The 26,697-nt window shown below is 40.4% G+C and overlaps 1 protein-coding gene across 1 annotated transcript in view; it reads right to left on the minus strand.

The window, feature by feature from the left end:
- Nucleotides 1-6,727: 6,727 nt before the first annotated feature.
- Nucleotides 6,728-26,697, minus strand: part of nbn (nibrin) — a 44,355-nt gene continuing 24,385 nt past the window's right edge. The window contains exons 12-18 of the mRNA XM_080426356.1: nt 24,090-24,426; nt 21,762-22,118; nt 18,554-18,643; nt 17,755-17,895; nt 16,866-16,979; nt 14,584-14,633; nt 6,728-7,379 (exon numbers count right to left, since the gene is read on the minus strand). Coding sequence (XP_080282482.1) covers nt 7,343-7,379; nt 14,584-14,633; nt 16,866-16,979; nt 17,755-17,895; nt 18,554-18,643; nt 21,762-22,118; nt 24,090-24,426 — 1,126 coding nt within the window. The 3' untranslated portion in view covers nt 6,728-7,342. The remainder of the gene's footprint in view (nt 7,380-14,583; nt 14,634-16,865; nt 16,980-17,754; nt 17,896-18,553; nt 18,644-21,761; nt 22,119-24,089; nt 24,427-26,697) is intronic.

Genomic DNA, 26,697 nt, shown 5'->3' on the forward strand with positions numbered 1-26,697 from the left:
TCATCTAAAAGTTTTCTCTAGATTCTTGAAACGAAGGACATCAACGATACCGGTCTAAAGCCTCAGCCTGTAATAATGTGAACACTTGAATTCCACAAGCATCATTTTCATTCTTAGATGTTTAACTTACAGAATGAGCTGGGTTTGTGTCTTGGCTGCTGCTGCTACTGCTATTGAACTTGCAACCGTGCATAAAAGGGATGAGAACTGGGCCCACAAGCCCATGCTACAGTACACACAGTAACCCTTCAACTCAAGTTGCCATCAGTATACCAATTGAGACGAAAAAAACATCTAAAACCCAAATAAATCATGGACCCAACTCTTAAAAAAAACTTAAGGCATTGGTAAATTAGGCATACTGATGCAAACCAAGGCATGGAGACACAATATCTAATGACCTACTGATTGTAATAAAACATCTCTTGGGGAATGCGTTCCACACGGATGCTGGAACAAAATACACTTCAGATGGTTCATGGGTAAATGTTCCTGATGATTCTGAGCCTAAAGCCACAGCATGTTGTCCCTTTTCTCAGAGGAATCTTCTTATAGCTGCTATGTTGTACAATAGGTAGATGTAGCCGTATAGCCAGACAGAAGTGTAATTTAAGAGACTTTCTATGCAAAACAAGTATACAGTATACTTTCACCTGTAAACCTGAATGTATTCTGGGTTGTACATTTTCACTGTTAATTGACCACTTGAACCCCAGCATCCCTATTTTGAGGGGAACATTCGGTGAAAATAGCCGATCAGCTCAAGGAAAATACAAGTCATACAAGTATAGGGTTTAAGTGGTTAACTATCGTCACCTTGATAAAATAACGGCCCGTCGTTTTTTAAGTTTTTCAGAAAACAGAAAAAACTTGCAAACACCGGCCAAATTGTCACATAATATAAGAAAGAGGGAAAGAATTTGAAAATACCTGATCGGCTATTTTCACAACAATTTATCTGCGCAACCGAGTCAAACTAAATGTAAAGCCTCGACTCCTACAATTCCAAGTGTTTGACAGTCTTATAGACACACAGAGTAGCAGCTAATGAAGTAGATTCCCATCCAAGCCAAGTGTTGTTCATGTTGGAACAGTGAATTGAACGGAGCATCAGTTTGTATGTTTTCCGTTAGTTGTCTTGTAGTCTCGCCCATACGTAACTGTCGGTAGACCAGCAGGAACAGTGACCGTTATAATTGACAGAAGCTATTAACCCCTTAAGACCGGGAACGCGTCTGTGTGTCATTTTTAGATTTCTTTGGCTATTGATTATTTTTATTTTTTTTAGCAAATCTTAACATATATATATATTTTTAAGCGAACATTTGTAACACAAATCTTTACTTCTGGGGATTCTACAAAATGTCTTTTAAATCCTCAGTTTTTTGAAAAAACTTTTGTTTCTATATCTTATATTTCTATATAAGTTTTTTTCATGTCAAGGACTTCATGTCAAGGACCAAAATTATAAGTATTTGGCCGCGGACCCCATTCTCAAAATATGTTGTTCCAGGGACCCCCCAGAAGCAAAGATTTGAGTAAAAATATAAATCGCTTTAAAAGAAAAATAGATATATACCGAGTGCAGCGCTATGAGCTTGTAGATCTGCTATTTTTATGAATAGCCAAATAAATTCTTAAAATGACAAGAGATGCGTTCCCGGTCTGATTAATCCTATACCTGGATAATGAAACTGATGACATTTCACACAAATCACCACTGTACGCCTCGTGTGGATTCACTGTACAGTAACGTTGCGACCAGGTGCCAAACAACTGTTGTAAAGGTTGAATTAAGTGTACAGATCTGGTCATATTTTCCATGGTTTTTACATATTTTCATGTCGATGCTCGCATCCAGAAGCACTTAACAGTAATAAGCCAGCAGCTACAGTAGAGGTTTATCGTCTTTGCTCAAGGACACCTTGTCGGCACACACAGCCCGTTGACAGACACGCGTAAGACTGTTGCAGGGATCGACCCCGTCACCTTTTAGTCATGGAACCCCTGCAGTCTTAACCCAGGGAGTCCCCAAAACCTTTCCATTCAAAAAGAACCCCAAGTAGCCAATTATGGCTGTTAACATTATTCAGAAATGAAATTTGAGTATTGGTCTTAAAAATTGGTTAATATTCGAATATATTCGATTATTATTATACTTTAAGTATAATAATAATATATATAATTTTTTAAAAGTTTTTTTAATGTTTATTTGAGAGGGACAATACAAAAATGTTTTTATAACTTCATACGTTGTTTTTTTGTATTGTCCCTGTCAAATAAACATAACAAAAAATAAATCGAATATACATTTTTATATTTGAATATACATTTTTTCCCCATATTCGAGGAATATTCGAGTATTGGATATTAACTTACCAGCCCTAGTGGCCATATGGCTACACAATGCAACGTGTTGTGAGCTTGTAGAGACAATGTTTGACAATGCTAAAAAATGGGGACGGCCGGTTGGACGTGGTTAAACTGGCATAATAATCGTATGAATTGAAAGGACTTTTTTTTTCGCCCGCCTATAGGGCCCACTTTGAAAACCACTGGTTTAAACCCAGTGGGCTGCCGGCGCACACCACCAGTGGTGGAAAAAGTACTGAAGTGTTTTACTTAAGTAAAAGTATCAATACTGCAATGTAGAAGTACTCTGTTACAAGTAAAAGTCTGGAATTAATTCCAGACTTTTTTAATTTACTTAAAAGTACAAAAGTATTGGTATCAAAATGTACTTAAAGTACCAAAAGTAAAAGTACTAAAATGTTTGAAAATAGCAGATCTACAAGCTCACAACGCGTCGCGCCTACAGTGTATGTATAAAATAAAAGTGGTTAATGTATGTTTTATAATGTAATAAATCATATCTGCAAAGTAACTAGTAACTAAAGTTTTCAAATAAGAGTAAAAGTACAATATTTGCCTCTGAAGATGTACTGGAGTAGACGTAAGAGTATTGGAAATTGGAAATACTCCAGTCAAGTAAAAGTACCTCAAAATTGTACTTAAGTAAATGTACTTAGTTACTTTACACCACTGGTACACCACCACCTTTGCAGACATGGATTTGTTCTGGTTGGGACACACAGACACATCAGATGTTTTAGTGACGATGTCCAACGTCATCAAAATGCATTTAGGTACCATTACACCTACATTCACCCCCGGAAATCAACTTCTGCTGCCCAGACAAACTTGTACAATGAACATGCTAGGGCTGGTAACATTCCTCAGAAATGATATTTGATTATATTGGTCTTAAAAATTGGCAGATATTCGAATATATTTGAATATTATAAAAAATACATTTTATTTTCCTTTTTTTTTTTATCTCATTCAGTGCCAAAATTATTTCTGGCTTTATCACCCCTGTGCCAGGGCCAAAAATACATTGTAAAAAAAAAGTGCTATAGGAGCCGAGATACAGCCTTTTTCAGTAAGAAGTTAAAGGTAGGGTAAGTGATTTGCTTTGGTTAAAATAAGTGTTAAATAGCTCTATATTCTGATAGTACTCATTGCTATAGAGTGTTTGTTCAGTATTAGGAGTCTCCTTGTCTCTCCACCTCTTTATAAAACAGAAAATGCATTTTCGTTTCAGTTTCAGTTTCATTTCCAATTTTATCCAACCAGGACAGAGAACTCAATCAGGATACAGATTAAACAAGTGAAATTGGAAGTGATGACACTAAGAAATGAGCAGACAAAATTGGAACTGGAACACTATACAAATTAAGCTTAAAAATGGGTACTTTCTCCTGATTGGCTGAGATTTTGACACCTACCGAAAAATGTATTTTCTGTTTATTAAAGAGCTGGAGAGACAGGGAGACATCTGTTACTGAAAAAACACTCTATAGTAATGATTACTATCAGAATATAGTATTTTAACCTTTTAACAAAATACTTTTTGTTTTAACCAAAAAATATCACTTACCCTACCTTTAAACAAGAAGTGAATGGAGCAGCAAATCTTCAAATCATCATATCTTGGGTTCTGAACATTTTTTGTCAATTTTTTATTTAATTTTTATTATTATAAATTATTATTATTTTATTTAATTTTTTATTATTACGTCGGCGACGTCATTGGCACTCTGGGCTTATGAAAAACGTGACGTCGGCGACGTCATTGGCACTGAATGAGTTAATTATGTTTATTTGACCGGGACAATACAAAAAACAATGTAACAAGTGCTCGGATCAAAAAAATATATATATTTTGTTTGTTTTTATAACTTGATATATTTTTGTATTGTCCCTGTCAAATAAACATATATATATTAAATATATACATATTCATTTTCATATTTGAATATTCATATTTCCCCCCATATTCGAGGAATATTACAATATCGAATATTAATTTACCAGCCCTAGAACATACTAAGAAGAAAAGGGTGTGTGTGTGTGTGTGTGTGATTAACACTATTTTGGAGCACATACGCTCTTAAAGGGCAAGACCACTTTGGTAGAGGTTTGGGTTGTGTAGTTACCTTGCCATGATGTAACTCCAAAGGTGGGCAAGAAATAAAAAATAATTGCTCCATTGATTAGAAATTGATAATTCAAAATATGCTCCTCATTGACTTACATTGTACGGTAAAACAGCTCTCAAAGTCACTCTTTTAGCACATAAACGAACGCAAACAAAGTTGATTCAGACAATATAGAACATCACCAAACCCAGTACTGTTTTTTTTTAAAATATAAATGTCAACTTCCTGTTGATTTTGCCATTTTTAATAAGTAGAAAACCTGGACTGGATCCGCGGATCCGGATCCAGATCTTCAAATAGTAAAATCAACAGGAAGTTGACATTTTTATTAAAAAAACAAACAGTACTGGGTTTGGTGATGCTCTATATTGTCTGAATCAGCTATGTTTGGGTTCATTTATGTGCTCAAAGAGTGACTTTGAGAGCTGTTTTACCGTACAATGTAAGTCAATGAGGAGCATATTTTGAATTATCAATTTCTAATCAATGGAGCAATTATTTTTTATTTCTTGCCCACCTTTGGGGTTACATCATGGCAAGGTAACTACACAACCCACACCTCTACCAAAGTGGTCTTACCCTTTAAGTCTAGACTGACAGCCCACATCCGATTTCTGAATCAGATTGATTTTGATCAAGTTCCGAACATCAGAAAGCAACATGAACACTGATTTTTGCTAATCAGATTTGACCCACATTCCTTGGTTTGAAAGATGCGTCTCAGTCGAGACTCTCGGACACTGAAGCCTGATTTATACTTATACGGTGTTCTACCAACTCAGTACAGTACAGTGTTCTTAACCCATTGAGACCTGAAGCCGATTCTACATGTCTCCTAAATCTCAACAGTTTTCTGAAAAACGCATGTTTCTATATCAGTGGTGCTCAATCTTTTTCATGTCAAGGACCCCCAAATTTATATGTTTTTGGCCGCGGACCCCCATCAAAATATTTTGTTCCAGGGACCCCCAAAAGCAAAGATTTGAGTTAAAAATTTTCGCTTTGAAAATATATTATGTTCAAAGATTTGCACACATTTTCATGATTTTTCAAAAATAGCAGATATACAAGCTCGTAGCGCGGCACTCGGTGCCGCGCTATGAGCTTGTATATCTGCTATTTTTGAATAGCCCAAATTGTAAAATAATGCTTTTTAGCTCAAATCAAAAAATGACACAGTTCCAGGTATTAATGGGTTAAAGCTCACGGCGTGTTTATGAGTGTAGATTGGCTATTTTCAGCAATGTCTGAATACACAAATCCGATGTGATCACGTGCAAATATCAGTGTGTGGACAGTCCTTATATATAATCAGATTTGAGTGCGACTGTTCTGTGGCTTTCGCAGGGCTTCTCTACTCTGAGAATCAGCTGGGCGGCGACCTTTGACATCTGTATGCAAGTGCCTTACAGGTGGCTTCTTGATATGCATGACGGGACGACTGGAAATCGTTTGCGGAAATCTTGCATGTCCAAAAAAAACGTTACTTTTCAGAAGTAGGAGCCTGTGCTCCCAATGGATCCAATGTGGTCATTTAGCCACAAGCTTGTGTTAATGCGTTTCATTGGCTAAAAATTTAACCCATTAACTCATTCAGTGCCACTCGACGTCTAAGACGTCCGTTGTATCATAAGCCCTGTGCCACTGGGCGTCTAAGACGTCCAAAAAAAAAATGGAAAAAAATGTTCAGAACCCAAGATATCATGATTTGAAAATGTTCTGCTCCATTCACTTCTTGTTTAACTTCTTACTGAAAAAGGCTGTATCTCGGCTCCTAAGCATTTTTTTTTACAATGAATTTTGGCTCTGGCACTCTGAGAAAAACATTAAAACGTCGAACTATGGAGATGCAAGGTTTCTGCCCGACAACAACATAATGTTAACCGCTTAAGCCCTATTTTATGCTTTGTCGTACGATGGGTGTCGGGCAGCGGAAATAGCCGACCTACAAGCTCATAGCTGTGAGCTTGTAGATCGGCTATTTTCGCCAGTTTAGAAAAGGCTGAAGGTTGGTTAACGTTCCGTTCCCTCTCTCTTCCCAGGTTTCCTCGTGCATACTGTAAATGGTCTTCTGTTCATGCTTTGTGCATGTGCTAGCGTTATGACTCCGCTCTCTATTGCACAACTGAAATGGGTTTTTACCGTTTTGTACACTGTATTTTTTTTTTATTATCAACTAATAAAACACCTTTTCAAAAAGACACAACTTTGAATGTGAGAAACGGTTTTGTACATTAACATTTTTAATGTCTTAATCAACCCCGCAATGCAATTAGTAGTGTGCGGCATGAACATTATTTCGGGCAGTATATTATGAACAAAGAACAAGAAATAAAAACAAAACAAAATTTAAAAAAAAATATCTGCCACTGGTAAACATTCTTTCAGGTGATTTTTTTTAACACTGTGATCAAACATAACCCACAGTCTGAACTGTTGGACATTATTTTGGCTAAACTTAACTGACAATTGTAAATAAGCGTTTTTTTTTAACTGCTATAGACTCCTTGCTATTGCTTGCAGAGTAGAGTTTCCCAATTGACAATGGGAACAGAACTGTGTGTAGTAAATATCAAACTATTCCTGTGTGTGCATGTGTGTGTGTGTGTGTGGTGTGTGTGTGTGTGTGTGTGTGTGTGTGTGTGTGTATGTGTGTGTGTGTGTGTGCGTGTGCGTGTTGTTGTCGTTTTAGTCTGTGAATCAATGGTTCAGAAAGGCCATTCTAGAAACATCTCTGAACATTGTCGATGGTGGAATCCAACCCACTGGTTGTCTGGTGTAGAGCGACGTACATTCTCTGCCGGTAAAACGGACTCCTGCTCCCTCAGGTTGGATGCGTTTCATCTCTTCCTGATGTTGACTTTGCTGGGGTTGTACCTGCGCACACACAAAGAAAGACACACACACACACACACACACACACACACACACACACACACACACACACACTCTTCAGGATATCAGCATTTTAGAACGGAGATTTGGCGGTATGAAAATGTTTTTGTTTGTATTTAACCCTAAGCCAATAGCAGAGTCATTGCAAGCTCACAACGCACTGCACTGCAATGTGTTGTGAGCTTGTAGATCGTCTACTTTCGGTGCGCGGCATAGCCATGCAACTAAGTATAAATCAGGAATAACCCTAACCTCTAAATGCCTCAGCCTAATAAAAAAATAAATAATTATATATATATATATATTTTTAAACTCGGGATAACTCGTTCTTGGCACTGAGGGCATTCAGAAAAAACTCGGGATAACTCGTTTTTGGCACTGAGAGAGTTAACTCATTCAGTGCCACTGGACGTCTAAGACGTCCGCTAATGAGTGCCACTGGACGTCTAAGACGTCCAATGAGGGGGGGGGGGGGAATGTTCAGAACCCAATATATCATCATTTGAAAATATTCTGCTCCATTCACTCTTTGTTTAACTTCTGACTGAAAAAGGCTGTATCTCGGCTCCTAAGCACTTATTTTTTACAATGAATTTTGGCTCTGGCACTCAGAGCCAAACTGCCATAAATAAGCCGGGCACTGAATGAGTTAAGGACCAGGGAAATGGTCCTCACGTCTAATTCTCAAATTCTACTATAATTGTGGGGACATCTGGCCCTCCCAACTAAAGTCTCACACACACGGTTTCAATCCATGTTGGTGATACCTGGGCCTGGATTGGGGCTTTTAACATTCCTGCCGAGTCATTCCTCAGTGTTCTTGGTGGCATTTAGAACAAACAGTAAAAAAAAAAAAAGGGGGGGGGGGCAAATTAAGTGCTGTAAAACATGGGACAGTGTTTGAACAGCTCTTAAACCAAACATCCTTCCAGCGAGCCAGCGTCTGGACGCCTGCTTTCAGCCCAACACCGAAAAATAAAAGCGCTTGTTTTCTTTAGCGGCAGAGACTGTTCCCTGAACACGCATGACTGGCTGAAACACTGGGTGCACAGTGAACACACAGCTTGGCCCTGACACACACACACACACACACACACACACACAAACACACACCATCTCTCTCTCTCTCACATATACACATTCTCTCTCCAACTGTCTCTTGCTCTCTCTCCCTATCTCTCTCTCCTACGCACATTATCTGTCTCTCTCTCCCTCTCAGTCAGTCACACACACACACACACACACACGCACACGCACACGCACACGCACAGCCTCGTTTCTGCTTAGCCAGAGAAAACAAGACAGCCTTAGGGCCAGCTTACATCACCTCCGTTACCCCGGCAACAGCAGTGACGCAGGTACAGCTGAATTCGGACTGGATGAATAGTGTGTGAAAACAAGGCTGACATTTTTAAACAAACTTTTCTAAAATGATTTCTGGTTAAGAATGTAAAAATGACTTCAAATTACTATCAAAGTTATGAATATCTAATTATTTCGCATAATCGTTTCCATGTTGAAAAATGTTAATATATTTTCAAAAACGTTTTTAAACAGTGAAAATAGCAGATGCACAAGCTCACAAAGCGTCACGATGCGTTGTGAGCTTGTAGATCAGCTATTTCCACTATCAATGATTTTTTTAAAGTATAAAGTTATTCAATATGACGGTCATTTCTTTGTTTATTTAGGTTATAATTCGTCATATCTGCAACTTCAAATCCTACCATACATTCCAGTGTTCAACAACAGAAACACAATTCATTCGTTTAATCGCAAATTATTTGAGTGAAAATTAATCGTCAGGTAAAATCTCATAATCGTCTCAATGCTTTTCCACAGCGTCGGAACGCTGGACAGTAAGAAGTGCAGGGTCAAAAGTTGATTAAAACCTCAACCGTCCTGCGCGTGTGTACATACAAATATGACTGGCACAGAACGGACCTGCCGACCACCGATCGCAGCCGATCAGCTGAAGCCGCCCGATTCCGACCGGTGGCTGAGTGCTCAGTGCATCTGTAGAAACAACGGTAGCCGGGAACGCTCGCCCCAAAACACACTCGCCCCCCCCCCCCCCCGCCCCCTCTTGTATTCTTGTATTCGTTTTACTGAGGTTAGGTTTAGGATTACGTTTTGGTTCAATAATAAGGTTAGGTTTAGGCATAGTTTTACTGAGGTTACGTTTAGGAATAGGTTTAGGGTTAGGCGTAGTTTTACTGAGGTTACGTTTAGGAATACGTTTAGGCGTAGTTTTACTGGGGTTACGTTCAGGAATAAGTTTAGGTTTATGCGTAGTTTTACTGGGGTTACGTTTAGGAATAAGTTTAGGTTTATGCGTAGTTTTACTGGGGTTACGTTTAGGAATAAGTTTAGGTTTAGGCGTAGTTTTACTGGGGTTACGTTTAGGAATAAGTTTAGGTTTAGGTGTAGTTTTACTGAGTTTACGTTTAGGTGTAGTTTTACTGGGGTTACGTTTAGGAATAAATTTAGGTTTAGGCGTAGTTTTACTGGGGTTACGTTTAGGAATAAGTTTAGGTTTAGGTGTAGTTTTACTGGGGTTACGTTTAGGAATAAGTTTAGGTTTGGCGTAGTTTTACTGGGGTTACGTTCAGGAATAAGTTTAGGTTTATGCGTAGTTTTACTGGGGTTACGTTTAGGAATAAGTTTAGGTTTAGGTGTAGTTTTACTGGGGTTATGTTCAGGAATAGGTTAGGTTTATGCGTAGTTTTACTGGGGTTACGTTTAGGAATAAGTTTAGGTTTATGCGTAGTTTTACTGGGGTTACGTTTAGGAATAAGTTTAGGTTTATGCATAGTTTTACTGAGGTTACGTTTAGGTGTAGTTTTACTGGGTTTACGTTTAGGAATAAATTTAGGTTTAGGCATAGTTTTACTGAGGTTACACCCCGTGGCGTAGTCACGATCATGACATTTTACTCGATTAATTATCATACAAATAATTTTGATGAACAATTTTATTGTGTTTTTGGCATTGGAAAAAAAATGTATTTAAAAAAATCTGTTTGGCTTTTAGGCTTTGTACACCCAAAGCACAGGGAAGATATGACAAATAACTTAAATATCCAAAGAAATTACTGATATATTTAATAATTTTATAAAAATGTTTCAAAATAGTGGAAATAGCCGATCTGCAGGCTTTTTGATTGATTGAATACTTTATTAGTCAAAAAATGTATTCAAGTAATTCTGATCAGCAATCTACTTTTGAAACTTGATTTAATATGTTGAGATGATCAGGTAAGCGCATAGTTATTAACCCCGGAATATGAAGCGATACGCCGTTCTGCAAATACAAGCTTCGGCTGAGCGGCAAGCCCATTGAAACCTGTGACCCATAGAAAGGCGTTTCACAGGAGACCCATAGACTGAGGAAACCATGCGGAGCGCGTCGTGTATACAAAACAACATTTTCATAAGAATTAAGCAGCGGCGGTCACAAATCAAGGATGTACAGTAAAAATGGTAAATGGTGCATTTATATAGCGCTTTTACCCAAAGCGCTTTACATGGATTGTGCATTACATTCACCCGTTCACACACACATTCATACACCGATGGCGGAGGAAACCATGCAAGGCACCAACCTGCTCATCGGGAGCAAGTTCAGCGTCTTGCTCAAGGACACTTCGACACCAACTCTGGGGGAGCCCCGGGATCGAACGTCACGGTTCCCATCCGGCCACTCTACCCCTGAGCCACTGCCGCCCCATGTGTTAAATGTACGTTAAATGCATATGGTGGAAACACTGAATTTAGATAGCATGTTATTTAACCGGATGCCATGTTCGTTGTTAACTCTTTGACTGCCAGAGTATTTTCATAAAGTACTCCCCCAGTGCCGTGTTTTTTTGTTTTGTTATTTTGGTACTTAATTTCCATATAAACTGTCCAGGTTGGACTTTTGAACTCATACGATCACCCACCACTAGAGAGCAGCACATAGCCATCTTCATCATCAGCTTGATCACTCACTGGCCCTGTTCACAGCCAGTGCAATTGTCAAATACATGAATCCGGGTGTGAAGTCGTCACAGATTCTCTGATCGGCGAAAATTACGATGTGATACACGACGGCGATGACTGATCGTCACCCAGACCATAGATTATAGAAGAGAACCTGTCCGTTTGTTAGTTATACCATGTGAAAAAACGTTTGTTTACCTATTATGGACGAAAATGACCGGGGGAAAAGAATCAAAAACCGGAAACGGAACCCAGGTCATGAAACCGGATGCAGATGTGGGTGAAGTAAGTGGAACTCGAAAATAACATTGAATTTTAAGCAGCATAGCGCGATCAGAGATTAAACAATGAACGCGAGTCCAACGCGTCAAACGCGTCAATGGCGTGGGTGGATTAAGTAGTAATTGACGCGTTTTCGAGTCAATGGCGTTTATAGAGTTAAGCTGGTATCCCGTAGTTTCAATGCACAGATTGTTATTTCGATAGTACATTGTTTAGACTGATGCTGGGTTCTAGGTTTACCTGGGATCCTAGTTTTCTTGAGGCACTACACTTGTCTCTCTGCACGTTATGCATGTGATCACCTGTGCTTTACTGAAAGTCTCTCTGAATTGTGCTAAATGCCAAAATTGTAATTGTCTGATATAAGGAATGCGAGACAGGCCTGTTCTATCCTACTGATGTGTTCATAATAATGTGTTCATGTTCTCATGGTGAGAGGAACTGCTGTAAGAACATTGGTTCTCAACTTTTTCAGGCTGTGACCCCCCCCCCAAATAATCATATTTGAACTGGGGACCCCCCACCCTGACAAGCACTTGGAATGTAGGAGTTTGAGGCATTCAATTTAGTGTGACTTGGTTCCACAGATACATCTTGTGAAAATAGCCAATCAAGGCGTCGTAAGCTTGTAGCTCGGCTATTTTCAAATGTTTCGCCTCTTTCATTCAACAATTTGAATAATTGAATAATGAATAATTTTATTTTCTTTCTCTCTTTCTTTCTTTTCTCCAAGGTATTAACCCATTAAGACCTGAGAAGATTCTAGAAATGTCTTCTAAATCCTAACAATTTTTTGAAAAAAAAAAAAAAAAAATGTTTTCCTCGATTTTTCAAAAATAGCAGATCTACAAGCTCATAGCGCGGCACTCGGTGCCGCGCTATGAGCTTGTATATCTGCTATTTTTGAATAGCCAAAGAAATCTAAAGTGACACAGATGCGTTCCAGGTATTAATGGGTTAACACATTGCGTGCCAATCGCGTAGATCTACGCGAACCTAAATAATTGCGCAGCGTGCCAGTCGCAGGTTCACATTTCATTGTAGGCCTCCCTCGCCCACGACGCATTTCATTGTAGCACACCCGGAAACGGAAATATCCGTATCCGGAGATTTTCGTTCCCACCCGCCTCCCGCTCTAAATCTTCCCCTAATCCTCCATTATCTCGGAGTATTTTTTTCTCCTCGCTGATCGCTGTTTAACATATACCGCGACTACCGGTACTTCAAAATGGACGATCGCCGATTGAAACAGTCTTCTCTGGGCCACTCACACAGCTACCCTGTGTGTCTACAAACAGTTTAACGCGCGATCTTAAAGGGGTAGTTCACCCCCCAAATAACTTTTTTTCTATTGATTACTCACCCCATGGAGCCTTGAATTCATGGATATTTTTTTGTTTTTGTCGCATTCCTTCCTTTATTATTTGATTATAATAAATTTAGCCCCATTGATTCCGGTAGGAGACACAAATGCATTTGTGTCTCCTACCGGAATCAATGGGGACACATTTATTATAATCAAATTATTGGCTTAGGAATGTGACAAAAACAAAAAAATATCTATGAATTCAAGGCTCCAGATGGTCAGTAATCAATAGAAAAAAAGTTATTTTGGGGGTGAACTACCCCTTTAAGGTATTTAGCGAGGTCTGTGGCGACGTGAAAAAAAACAACAATAAATCGCTGGCACTGGGGAGTACATTATGATATTAAACTCTGGCGTGGAATGTGTTAAAAAAGGTCTTAAAAGTCCTTTAGTTAACTAGTTAAAGGGTCTGTCATCTGGGGGACCTCCCCCAAAATCAGGGGGGTCCCGACCCACAGGTTGAGAACCACTGCTGTAGTGGACGACGTGCTTGGCTGATCAAAGCCCTGGGCGCTATGACCATGTGAGGCTCAGCAGCCATATTGGAACGAAATTGGGCCTCTTCCATACCTCCTTCACAGGTGTTTACCAATGATACTAATGAAGGCTCTGTTCCATTCTGGTCAAACAGAGTCAGGGTGCTGATAGTGTGCATGTTGGCTCACTGGAAACACTCTGCTACACCAGTGGGTCTCAAATTGTGGTCCAGGGACCCTCATGGTTCCTTAACCCTTTAAGACCTGAGGTGATTCTTTAAAAAAAATCTAAATCCTAACAGTTTTTGGAAAAAAATCTAAACATTTTTTTTTTCACGATTTAAAAAAAATAGCAGATCTACAAGTTCATAGCGCGGCACTCGGTGCCGCGCTATGAGCTTGTATATCTGCTATTTTTGAATAGCCAAAGACATCTAAAGTGACACAGATGCGTTCCAGGTATTAATGGGTTAAGGGGTTTCCAAATGGCCCCTTACGGGTGTGTAACTCTGAGAGTGTACAAATGGAACCAAATGGTTCCATTTGTACACTCTCAGAGTTGTGCGGGTCCACTGTGCTACACTAAATGGAACAGAGCCTTAATTAGTACTCGACCATACCCGTGGGGGGATATGCGCACATGATCTGGCAACCCGGGAGCCAGCGAACACAAAAACGCTAATAAACAGCTGAGAGTACCAGGTCTTACATGACTTACAGTAACTTAAGACCTGGGGGGCGTGGCCATTGCTGTTTGGCCACTCAAAATATAGCCAAACAGCATTGGCCACGCCTCCAGGTCTTACGTTATTAAGTCATATAAGACCTGGTTCTTAAGACGCGCAAAACAGGGCCCTGCATGTGCCGAGGAGGACTTTGGGCTGGTCTCATGTAGCCGACACAATGCAACGTTGGCCTGTCACACGCCATGTTGACGCTTTGTGTGCTTGTAGATCCACTATCCTTAAAAAGTATGTGTGTGACAATTAATGTTCAAGTACAATGTCATGAGGGAGACGGGCCTAAATGAAGCGGCGAGTGGAGGTGAAAGCCAAAACCATGTTTTGTGTTTTACTCACGTGAACAGATCGTCTCCTAGGTTCTCGTCATTCTTGTTCCGCCGCTCCTCCTGACACAGGAACGCACACGCACGCGCACACACACACACACACACACACACACACACACACACACACACACACACACACACACACACACACACACACACACACACACACACACACACACACACACACACACACACACACACACACACACACACACACACACACACACACACACACACAGGTTTGTGTTACTTGGCCTGTCATCTCCATAGGGTTACCCTTAACTCTCTGCCTGCCAAAAACGTTTATAAACGTTTTTTTTTTTTAAATCAAAAACAATATAAAAACATTTCTAAAATTATTCTTTATTTTTTTGTTTTTTCCGTTCTTCACAAAGAACCAGGAGATGACATTTTCCAAAAAGTTGCTGCTCCATTCACTTCAATGTTAAAAAATAAACGGAGAAATAAATAGCATTTTTCCTATGTTTTACCATGTAAACTGCTGGCAGAGGCTGCAAACTGTTTTAGAAACTGTTTTTTTTTTCCTATTGATTATTCACTCAGTCACGAATTTTGGGGGTGAACTATCCCTTTAACACATTGACCGCCAGAGGTTAATCTCATAATGTACTCACCAGTGCCAACGTTTTATTGTTGTTTTTTTCACGTCGCCATAGACCTCGTTAAAATCCTTAAGATTGAGCTCTGCACTGTTTGTAAACATCGCGGACATCTCCCTGCGTGTACCAGTCCAAACCACGTGTCAAACGGAGCCGCCATGTTGTAGTTAGAACGGTTTATGTTAAACAGTGATCAGCGAGGAGAAAAACTACAATCGAAGAAAATGGCGTTTCAGTGTGCGCTTTAGAATGGAGGCCTACGGGATCTGCAAAACGTGATCCGGAATAATTCCATTTCCGGTGGTGTTACGATGAAATGTGCCGCACTAGAAAATTGAAAAAAAAAAAAAGGAAAAAGCACCACAGCCCGTAGGCTACGGGATCGGCGCTGTACAGTTGGATTTATCGGCCCGTAGGCTACGGGCCCGGCGGTGAGAGTGTTAACACTCGCGTGACTAGCCGGTCAATCTGGACGATTTTGATAATTTAAAGTGGATTATCTTCTCTCATGAAGCTCAGAGGAAGTTGCCCTTTCATGACTTTTCCTAACTATTTGATTCAAATCATCTAGGCTACATCTAGACATACCTAGGCTATTTGAAAATAGCAGATCTACAAGCTCACAACGTAGATCGGCTATTTTCAAATATTTAGTAATTTTACTTTTGGTACTTTAAGTACATTTTGATGCCAATACTTTTGTACTTTCACTCAAGTACATTTTTAATTCTGGACTTTTATTGGAACAGAGTATTTCCATATTGCAGTATTGGTACTTTTATTTAAGTAAAGAATTTATTTGAGTACTTTTCCCACCACTGGTCCTGTCTAACTGGGCAGAATGCTGCTGGCTAACACTGGGTGTCTAGATCAATGTTTATCAACCTTTTCAATGTCAAGGACCCCCAGTTTGATATGCATTACTTCCCAGACCCCCATTAGATATATATATATATATATATATATATATATATATATATATATATATATATATATATATATATATATTTTTTATCTCTGGGACCCCAGTCTACACTGTAAAATCCTCAGTATAAATTTAACTGTGAGAGTGTACAAATGGAACCAAATCCATTATGTGCCTATAGCTTATGGGTCCATTTGGTTCCATTTGTACACTCTCAGAGTTACGGACCCGTAAAGGGTCCATTTGGACCCCTGGTGGACCACCTGTGGGTCGGGACCTCCCCACAAGATTGTGGGGGGGGGGGGGGTCCCGTGATGACAGTGAAGTGACAATTTAATAAAAAAAAAAACGGGAAAAAAAGAAAGAAAAGAAAAAGACCATTAATGCATCAAAAGTAATCGACAAACTACGCTATTAATACTGGTCAAACATTGGCCAAATTGTCAAATAATATAAGAAAGAGGCAAACATTTTGAAAATAGACGATCTACAAGCTCACACCGCCTCGCGATCTGCTAGTTTCACAATTTGCATCTGTGGCACTGAGTGAAACGTACACTGTTCTTTAACCACTTAAAAGGTGGTTCACACAACGCCGTTCACAAGCTACCTACAGTATGTGTCACATTGGGAGCTTGTAGATCGGCTATTTTCACTGGTTTTGAAACTACACGCCGATAATGACACATGGCCAAAGTAGGTGGACGTGAGGCTTAAAGGGAGTTCAAAATGTGTCACATCATGTACCTCAGCAACATCTCGCATCCATTCGTCCAGCTCTGCGTTGGTGCTCCTGTTGAAAACCAACAAGTCTGATGCTCCTATGATGCTCGGTCTGCCTTCAGCTCCAGGAACCTGAACCTGACACACACACACACACACACACACACACACACACACACACACACACACACACACACACACACACACACACACACACACACACACACACACACACACACACACACACACACACACACACACACACACACACACACACACACACACACACACACACACAGGGAATTGATGCTAGCGATTGACCAAGATATGACTACCATGCAGACATTGTTGTTCTCATGTGTTTGTTACTTAGGTCGTTTTTTTTTTACCACAATGTTAACACATTGACTGCCATAGTTTATTCATAATGTACTCACCCACTGCCAGGGTTTTTAATCATTTTTTTATAGAAAAAAATTGAATTATTTGTCCGTTTATTTTTTAACATTGAAGTGAATGGATTTTTTTTATTTTTTTTTATTAATTTAATTAATTCGTTGTGAATAACGGAGAAAAATGTATACTCAAAAATTAGAGAAACCTTTTAGAAATTCAAAAACTAAATATATATATTTTTTTTTAAAGGGGAGAATTCTCCCCTTTGGCGGTGAGCACCATTGACTGAAAAGGGGAGAATTCTCCCCTTTGGCGGTGAGTAGGTCTTATGACATTCATTTTATTTTTTTATTTTTTTGTGGTCTGGGGGGGTTTTCTGAATAATTGGGCAAAACAAAAAGTGCTGGTAAAGGCCCCTTGCCTGTGACGTCATAGTCCCTTAATCCCGCCCCCTCTCACTAGAGTGACATGCTATCGCCTAGCGGTGCGACTCGAGGGAGACAAAGCGCAGACTGACCTTGCGGAAGCGTTTGAAATTGGCGGCGGAGCCGTTGCCCTGGAAGTGCCGTGGTTTGGCTCTGGAGGGCGCCGTCACCGTCAGAGATTTAAACTCGATCAGCACCGCAGCTTGGGGAAGATTCTCGTCCGTCGCCGACACCTGCGTCAAACCCCACACCCCACAAGGGAAAGCTGCCATTATTCATTAGAACCCGATTTAGACCGGGAACGCATCTCTGTCATTTTAGATGTCCTTGGCTATTCAAAAAATAGCAGATCTATTTTTGAAAAATCTTTAAAAAAATGTGTGCAAATCTTTGAATATATATTTTTTAACCCAATGAGGCCTGAGGTTCCGATTCTGCAAAATGTCTTCTAAGTCCTAACGGTATTCTGAAAAAAACTTATGTTTCTATATCAGTGGTTTTCAAACTTTTTCAAGTCAAGGACCCCCACAATGATATGAATTTGGCCGCGGACCCCCATCTCAAAATATGTTGTTCCAGGGACCCCCCAGAAGCAAATATTTGAGTTAATGTTCGCTTTAAAATAATATATATATTCCAAGATTTGCACACATTTTCACGATTTTTCCAAAAATAGCAGATCTACAAGCTCGTAGCGCGGCACTCGGTGCCGCGCTACGAGCTTGTAGATCTGCTATTTTTGAATAGACAAAGTGTAAAATAATGCTTTTTTTTTGGTCAAATCAAAAAGTGACACAGATGCGTTCCAGGTCTTAATGGGTTAAATTAAAACGGCAGATTTTTCAGCCAAGGGACAGACGGAGGAAGACAGACGGTTTCACCACGTCTTACGGGGGTCTCCAGTTTGACTTTGGTGGGGGGCTTCAGTGGGGTCTCAGAAGCGTTCGGCTGGCCAGCAACGCCATCGCCTTCTTCTGAATGCTAGAGCAACACAAAAGGACAGGAGATATAGGACACGTATAGGATTATCATCATAAAACCAGTGGTTCTCAACCTGTGGGTCGGGACCCCCCCCCAGGGGTATTCTGGGGGTGGGGGTCCCCAGATGACGGTAAAGCGACAATTTAAAGGACTTTTAAGACCTTTTTAACTCATTCGCTGCCTGAAATATTTCTGGCCGCGTTTGCCCACTGCCAGAGATTTTTAATTGAAAAAAAAAAAAAGTACTCAGGAGCCGAGATACAGAATTTTTAAGTCTTAACTTAACAAGGGAGTGGATGGGAGTCTAGATCTTCGAAAAATCATATCTCCTTGGTCTTTGGGTCAAAAAAAAAAATAGGTTTTTAGAATTGGTAATTGGAAATAATTACGTTTTTTATGTTCTTGGCAGGGAATGAGTTAATACAATTTTTTTTAGGTATAATAGAAATGAAAAACAACCATTAACGCATCAAAAGTAATCAACAAACTATGCTAAAAAAAACTGGTCAAACACTGGCCAAATTATCAAATAATAAATAAGAAAGAGGCAAAGATTGTGAAAATAGCTGATCTACAAGCTCGCCAACCCCCTCGCAACGCTTGTACTGTAGATCGGCTATTTTCACAATATTTATCTGTGGAACCGAGTTAAATGTGATTATTTTGGTGGGGGTCCCCAGTTCAGATTATTTTGGGGGGGGGGGGGGGGGGGGGTCGCAGCCTGAAAAGGTTGAGAACCACTGCTATCAGCCAACAAGTCTCTGTCCGGGGCATGACTCGGACTTGAATTCATGGATATTTCTTTTTAGACAATAATTTGATGACCAGCGGAACGGTAGGCAGTGGTTCTTCCGGTAGGAGACACAAAGGAGACTCTTTGTGTCTCCTACCGGAACCGCTGCCGGTCATCAAATTATGACTACTAATAAGCATGCGCCAATGTCACGCACTTAAAGTATTAAGGGAATGGGTGGGAGCCTTTTCTGGTTCATTTTCAAGACAAGAAGAAAGCACGGATAATGTTTCTTTTGACCACATATCTTGTTTGACAGAGAAATGCTTACATTCCAATAGTGATGATACTTTAAATAGAAGATTGAGTAGAGAAGAAGTGCAAAAGGCTAAGGTTTAACGTCTGCTGAGGTTAAAAAGGCTTTTGGTGTAGATGAATTACCAAACGAAGTGTTGAAAGCTTCCAATTCGTTTGATTTATTATTTTATTTGTTGAACGTGTGTTTTGATCAGGGTATTATACCGTCTACTTGGTTTAAATCAATCATAACCCCAATTCCAAAATCAATAAACTGTATTCTTCTGTTCTAAATACTAGATTAGTTGATTTTCTTAGAACAAAATTGGAAGAACAAAATGGTTTCAGGAAGAGAAGAGCTTGTTTGGATCCTATTTATACAGTGACTACAGACAAGTCAAGAAAACACACCTTTGGTTGCTTTATTGATTTTCAGAAAGCATTTGGCCTTGTTGGTCACAATCTCCTTCAGTATAACCCATTAAGACCTGGAATTGTGTCATTTTTAGATTTGAGCTAAAAAGCATTATTTTACACTTTGGGCTATTCAAAAATAGCAGATATACAAGCTCGTAGCGCGGCTTGTAGATCTGCTATTTTTGAAAGTTCGGGAAAATGTGTGCAAATCTTTGAATATATATATATTTTTAAAGCGAACATTTTTAACTCAAATCTTTGCTTCTGGGGGTCCCTGGAACAACATATTTTGATGGGGGTCCACGGCCAAATGCATATAATTTTGGGGGTCCTTGACATGAAAAGGATTGAGCACCACTGATATAGGAACATACGTTTTTCAGAAAACTGTTGGGATTTAGGAGACACGTAGAATCGGCTTCAGGTCTCAATGGGATAAGCTTCATCAAATTGGGGTAAATGGAAAGTTCTATCAAGCTATCTTCTCTCTACACATACAAGCAACCTGTGGCTTGTGTAAAAGTGAACGATTATTTTACAGAATGGTTTCCTACGCCCTCTGGTGTTAAACAAGGGGATGTTTTTGTCACCAACTTTATTTGCCGTTTTTATGAATTGTATCTGCTCTAGCAGATTCTGCCGGCAGGGCATTAGGAGGCCTTATAGGTAAAACCAAAAACGTTTGAGGCACATGGGCTATTTTACGTACTCTAAATTGTATCAAACATGTGTATGTCCTATTTTAAATTACATTTCGGGGGTACAAAAGGTTTCAGTTAAATGAACGTGTCCAGAATCTGGCAATTGGATTCTTCTTGGGCCTACATAAATATGGACCAATTACAGCTTTTAATGGAGATATGGGGTGGGACTCCAGTGAAATTAGTTGGAAGGCCAGCATGGCGAGTCTCTGGAATAGGTTGCTGGGTTTGCCACCCAACTAGCCAATCTTTTGGGGATCTGTCTGTGCAAGGGGAATGGGTCTCTGAAAAAGAACAACTGTAAATGTGTTTGTGGAGGAGTTTAGAGACATAATCCGTGAAAAATGCATACAAGCCTGGGCAGGAGAAATTTGGCAAAAGCCAAAATTAAGAACATATTGTCTATTTTAAAAAGATTGTAAACGTGAAAAATATATTTGGTATCATTTGGCAAAAAGTTACACATCAAAACAGGACGATATAGGGGCGTAGCTGAGGAGGATAGAATATGTGAATACTGTGATCTGAATGAGGTGGAAAATTAAATCCATTTTATTTTGTCCTTTGTATTCATAATCTGAGAAAAATATTGTTTTAAAAAAATCCACATCCCTGATCTAAACCTGATTTAGAATTTATTTTTAGTCATATTTTTGCATTTTAAGAATATCTTTATAAAGCGTGGGATAGGATTTTTCCTTTTTTTCCCCTTTATATATTCTATGTGCAGGTCGATATGAATGTCTGTACTGTATGACCAAGGTACGGTACTTCAAATCAGGCTGTATTATGAGTTGCTGGCTGGGTATACACTGGAATAATTATGTTTTTTTTTGCTTTTATTCATGTGTCTAATAATAATGTGGGATGGGTCAATAAATTGTCCGGACACGGAAATAAAATATTCACTCACTCACACTCTCTCTCTCTCTCACACACACACACACACACACACACACACAGTCCTCACCACGACAACAGACACCTCCTCCTCTTTGGCCACCTGCCAGCGCTCGTGTCGTTCGGACCTCTGATTGGCTGCGGCGTCTGCCGCAAGCTGTGGCTGCTGGCTCCCATTGGACGAAGCCCGCTCCTCCGTTTCGAGGCTCTGGTTTCTATTGGACGGTGAGAACTCCTCGACTTCCATGCCTGGCAGCCGACTGGCCACACCGCTCTCTTCCGGGTCGCGCCGCGGTCTCTTGCTGGACAGTTTCCCGCCACTTAAGGCCTCTTTCTGATTGGTGGAGAGGCGTTCGTGCTGCTTGGCGCTTGCAGGGGGATCGGGTCGGGTTCCGTTGCGTTCCGCTGGTTGGACCTGCTGGTCGGGCTGTCAAGAAAAGGACATTTTAGGTAACAATTAATTGTCATACAAATAATTGTGATGAATGATTTAACCCATTAGGACCTGAGGACGATTCTACAAATGCCCTCTAAATCAGCAGCTCTCACACATTCAAGATTTTTTTTTAATGTTAAAAAATAGCAAGATGTACAAGCTCGAGCATGTATATATATCTGCTATTTTTGAATAGCCAACGCAAACATCTAAAATCACACAGATGCTTTCCCGGTTTTAATGGGTTAATAGTTTTTGGCATAGAACATTGGAACATATGTATATATAAATGAATTAAAAAAATACATTTCTGTTTGCTGTTTAGGCTTTGAACAGGACAGAAAAGTTACATTTACAAAGAAATGACTGACAATGATGGGTAAGAATAATCAAAATAAATAATGTACTATGGTCAAAACAGGCCATATTATGGTACTTTAAAAATGTTTTTTAAGTAATAAGTTAACCATGAAGTGAATGGAGCAGCAAATCTTCGGACCACGATATCTTGGGTTCTGAACGTTTTTCAAAAGCAGGTCAAACACGTCATTTGCACGTTGCGCCATTGCGGAAAAACACGTCAATGGCACAGAATGAGTAGTAGTATATAAGTAGTTAATATGTAGTATATTTTAGAGTAGCCAATTATTTTTAACCCCTTTTTCTCCCCAATTTTGTCGTTATGCCATTTGATTCGTCCCCGCACACATATCTGTGTTGTCACTGCTGTCGTATCCTACCGACTCATCTGCCAGTGAGGAGCCCCCACCAGGAGGACGTAGAGCCACATAAAAAAGACAATAGAATTTTAATACTAGTTATTAACTCTCTCAGTGCCAAGCCCCGAGTTATCCCGAGTTTTTTTCTGAATGCCCTCAGTGCCAGAACGAGAAATCCAGAGTTTTTAATTAATGTTGTTTTATAGACCGTCACGGTCTGATCTTGAATCCGAACTGTAGCACAAACGGATACGGAAATAATGGATTTAACGTCATTCCGTTCCCGTCGACTCCATGTTTGTAGTTTTTTTTTCCCCGCCTGTATCTCTGTTCTTTTTTTTTGTGTCCATTTTTCCGAGGAGACGCGTGTTTCCAACGGCCTGACAGCGAAGGGGACACTAGCTCCGGATGCAATGTTTTGCTTCCGGAGCAATAGTCAAGAGACTCCTGCTCCGGAAACACACAGTGAATCGATCGATAAATATGGATCTAAACTTTTATGACAACTTTAAAACTACTAAAAAACACAAAAATCGCTCGAAAATCGCTCGGCACTGGGTGAGTACATTATGAAAATACTCGGGCAGTCAAAGGGTTAAGCTACTAATATAGACTGAAGTAATTAAAGCGGGTCATGTTTGTAACAGCTGAAATCAATAATATAGCAGTATTCCCATATTAACCTGCGGGCCGCATTAAAGGAGAATTCCGGACAAATTAAGTGTTATCTTTGATGTCTCGTTACTCACCTACCGACGTAAAAAGTGGCGTTCTTTTTTTCCATAGATTCCCCTGTCGTCATTTTTTAAACCCCCTCCGTTGTCATAATGGGAGCGCGTGGGTTAGGGAAATTCGTCTATTATAACCGATGCAAAGTTATTTTTTTCTCTACTACGATTCATTGTAGAGTCTCATGATAGTCAAACATGCGCTGAAACTTCCTGCGAGGCTACCGTTAATGGCGAACGATTTAACACTGGATGCTTGTTTCTTTCCAGAACCTGGCAACTCGTGTTGCCAGGTTCTGGAAACAAGCAACCAGTAAAAAATGACGACAGGGGAATCTATGGAAAAAAAGAACGTCACTTTTTATGTCGGTAGGTGAGTAACGAGACATCAAAGATAACACTTAATTTGTCCGGAATTCTCCTTTAAGTGAAGGTGGGGGCCGCATGTGGCCCCCGGGCCCGCCCAGTTGCCCATGTATGGTCTAGTTAGTAATAACATCGTTGACAGGCCTTACCAGCTGGTCATCGAAGTCGTCCATGCCCTCGGACATGATGGACTCCAGCTCCGCCAGCTCCAGTCCCGCGTCCATCTCTTTCCTCTTCCTGCCCTGGTCGGGGTGGGAGAAGACGGTGGAGGGAGACCGATCCGGGAACAACAGCAGCGCCGCCGTCCCCGAGACCTGAGGCTGGGTTGGGCCAGCAGGGCCACTGGAGGAGCTGTGGCCTAGCGGCTGGGTGTCGGCGGAGGGCGGAGGTCTCGAGCCGGAGGAGGAGGAGGAGGAGGAGGGAGGAGGAGGCATGGCCCGCTTTGACTCCAACTCCACGGGAGAGGAGTCGTCGAATTCCCGAGGCCTGCGAACACAGTGGTGTAAAAGCAGCTGAGTAAATTTACTCAAGTACTGTGCTTAACACATTGGGTGCCAGAGGTTTATTAAAATATTATACGTTGAGTGCCTGCATTTCTTCCATCCACTTGCGTTATACGTTTCGTGCTGTGAGAAGCCCTGACGCGGAAGTGCATGTAAACAAAGCGTGCGTGCGAGACGGCGGAGGGTCCCGACTAACGCCTGGAACAATAATATTTCCAACGCGACCCTCCATTGCAGCGTGATCGCCGATCGAAAACGGCTCGTTTCCACCACATTAAAAAGAAATGGAGATATTAAGCTTTTAGTCAAGGAGTTAACATTGAAAACGCCGACCGGAAGGATTTTTGACATGGAGCCACATCCAGCCTCTTCTTCTCAGAAACTCCTTGGGTGATGTCAAAGTTTCGTTTTAGCGCCCCACGTGGGCCACTCGTATAAAAATAGAATTGGGTCAAAAACGGTCCGGACCGTTTTCGGCACTTCTCGTTTGGACCCTCAAAAACGGTCCGGACCGTTTTTGGCATTCAATGTGTTAAAGTACAATTTGGAGGTACTTTTACTTTACCGGAGGTGTTTCCAAATTGTCTATCCTTTCACTTCTACTCCACTACATCTCAGAGGGAAATGTTGTACTTTTACTCCGCTACAATTATTTGAAAACTTTAGTTACTTTGTAGATTTTGATTATTATTACAAAACATACATTAACCACTTTAGCCCTATTTTATACCTAGGCTATTTGAAAATAGCCGATCTATAAGCTGAGAAAATTAGAAAACAACAAAGAAAAACAACTTTATTAGGGGGGGAAAAAACACTAAGAAAAGGCTAAGACTAAAGGTCATTACACACCAGCGATTATATGCGATGCAATGCGAATAAACGATCCGAAAATGCGAAATATTCGGCTACACGCTTATCGTGACACGTATAGACTCCTTAACTCTTTGACTGCGGTTGACTCGATAACGCCTCAAATGCTAGTTTGTCCAGTTGGCCGTCGACGCGTTGGACGCGCGTTCATTGTTTAATCTCTGATCGCGCTATTCTGCAATGTTTCACTCTAGGATTCGAGTTCCACTTACTTCACCCACACTTGCATCCGGTTTTATGACGCAGATTCCGTTTCCGGTTTTCTTTTTTTTTCCACAGTCATTTTCGGCCAGAATAGGCAAACACACGTTTTTTCACACGGTATAAAATACGAACGGAGAGGTCCACTTCTATAATCTATAGTCTGGGTGACGAACAGTCATCGCCGTCGTGTATCACATCGTAAATGTTTGCAATCGGAGAATCTGAGAACACGTCACATCCGGTTTGACGTATTTCACTGTTTGGCTCTGTTGGGGGGGCGGGGGGCAGCGAGTCAGCGAGCTGATGAAAGTGTCTATTTGCTGCTCTCTACTGGTGGAACCATCGTATGTGTTCAAAACCGCAGCTAGACTTACCATATGAAAATTAAATAACAAAATAACAAAACAAAAAAACACGAAAATCGCTGGCACTGGGGGAGTACTTTATGAAAATACTCTGGCAGTCAAAGAGTTAACAGACGACATCACACTGATAAGAACCAGTATGCGCGACAATGAAACCCATTCTATCAGGTCTCGCCAGGACGCTCCTCACTAGCCAACACACAAGAGGGGGTTGGGCTTCAAATATTTATTCAAAAATTACAAAATAATGATGTTGCTACATACTGTAAATAGCAACAGGAACCCCAAAAGGGGTTCCCGTCCTGAAAGGTATAGTTACAAATAGGGGTTCCCGCCCTAAATGGGTTAATATGAATATCCAGATTTCATACGTTCTGCACACCATTGGTTCTCAAAGTGGGGTCCCCAGCAAAATGTGTTAATATAGCATCACAATAATGTTAACCACTTTAAGCTTTTATACTATTCAAAAATAGCAGATCTACAAGCTCATAGCGCGGCACTCGGTGCCGCGCTATGAGCTTGTAGATCTGCTATTTTTGAAAAATCGTGATAATTTGGGCAAACCTTTGAATAAATCTTTTTTTTTAAAGCCAACATTTGTAACTCAAATCTTCGCTTCTGTGGGTCCCTGGAACAAAACATTTTGAGATGGGGGGTCCGTGGCCAAATACATGGCATTTCGGGGGTCCTTAAAGGACGACTTCACCACTTTTCAACATATCTTCATATAATAGGTCCTCACTAATGCTCATGATAAAATGATTTAAAAAAAATCTACTTGGTCTGTGTCTCATAGGAGGGCTGTGGAC

The sequence above is a fragment of the Gymnoscopelus braueri genome (assembly GCF_963280865.1).
Source record: "Gymnoscopelus braueri genome assembly, chromosome: 4".
NCBI lineage: Eukaryota > Metazoa > Chordata > Actinopteri > Myctophiformes > Myctophidae > Gymnoscopelus > Gymnoscopelus braueri.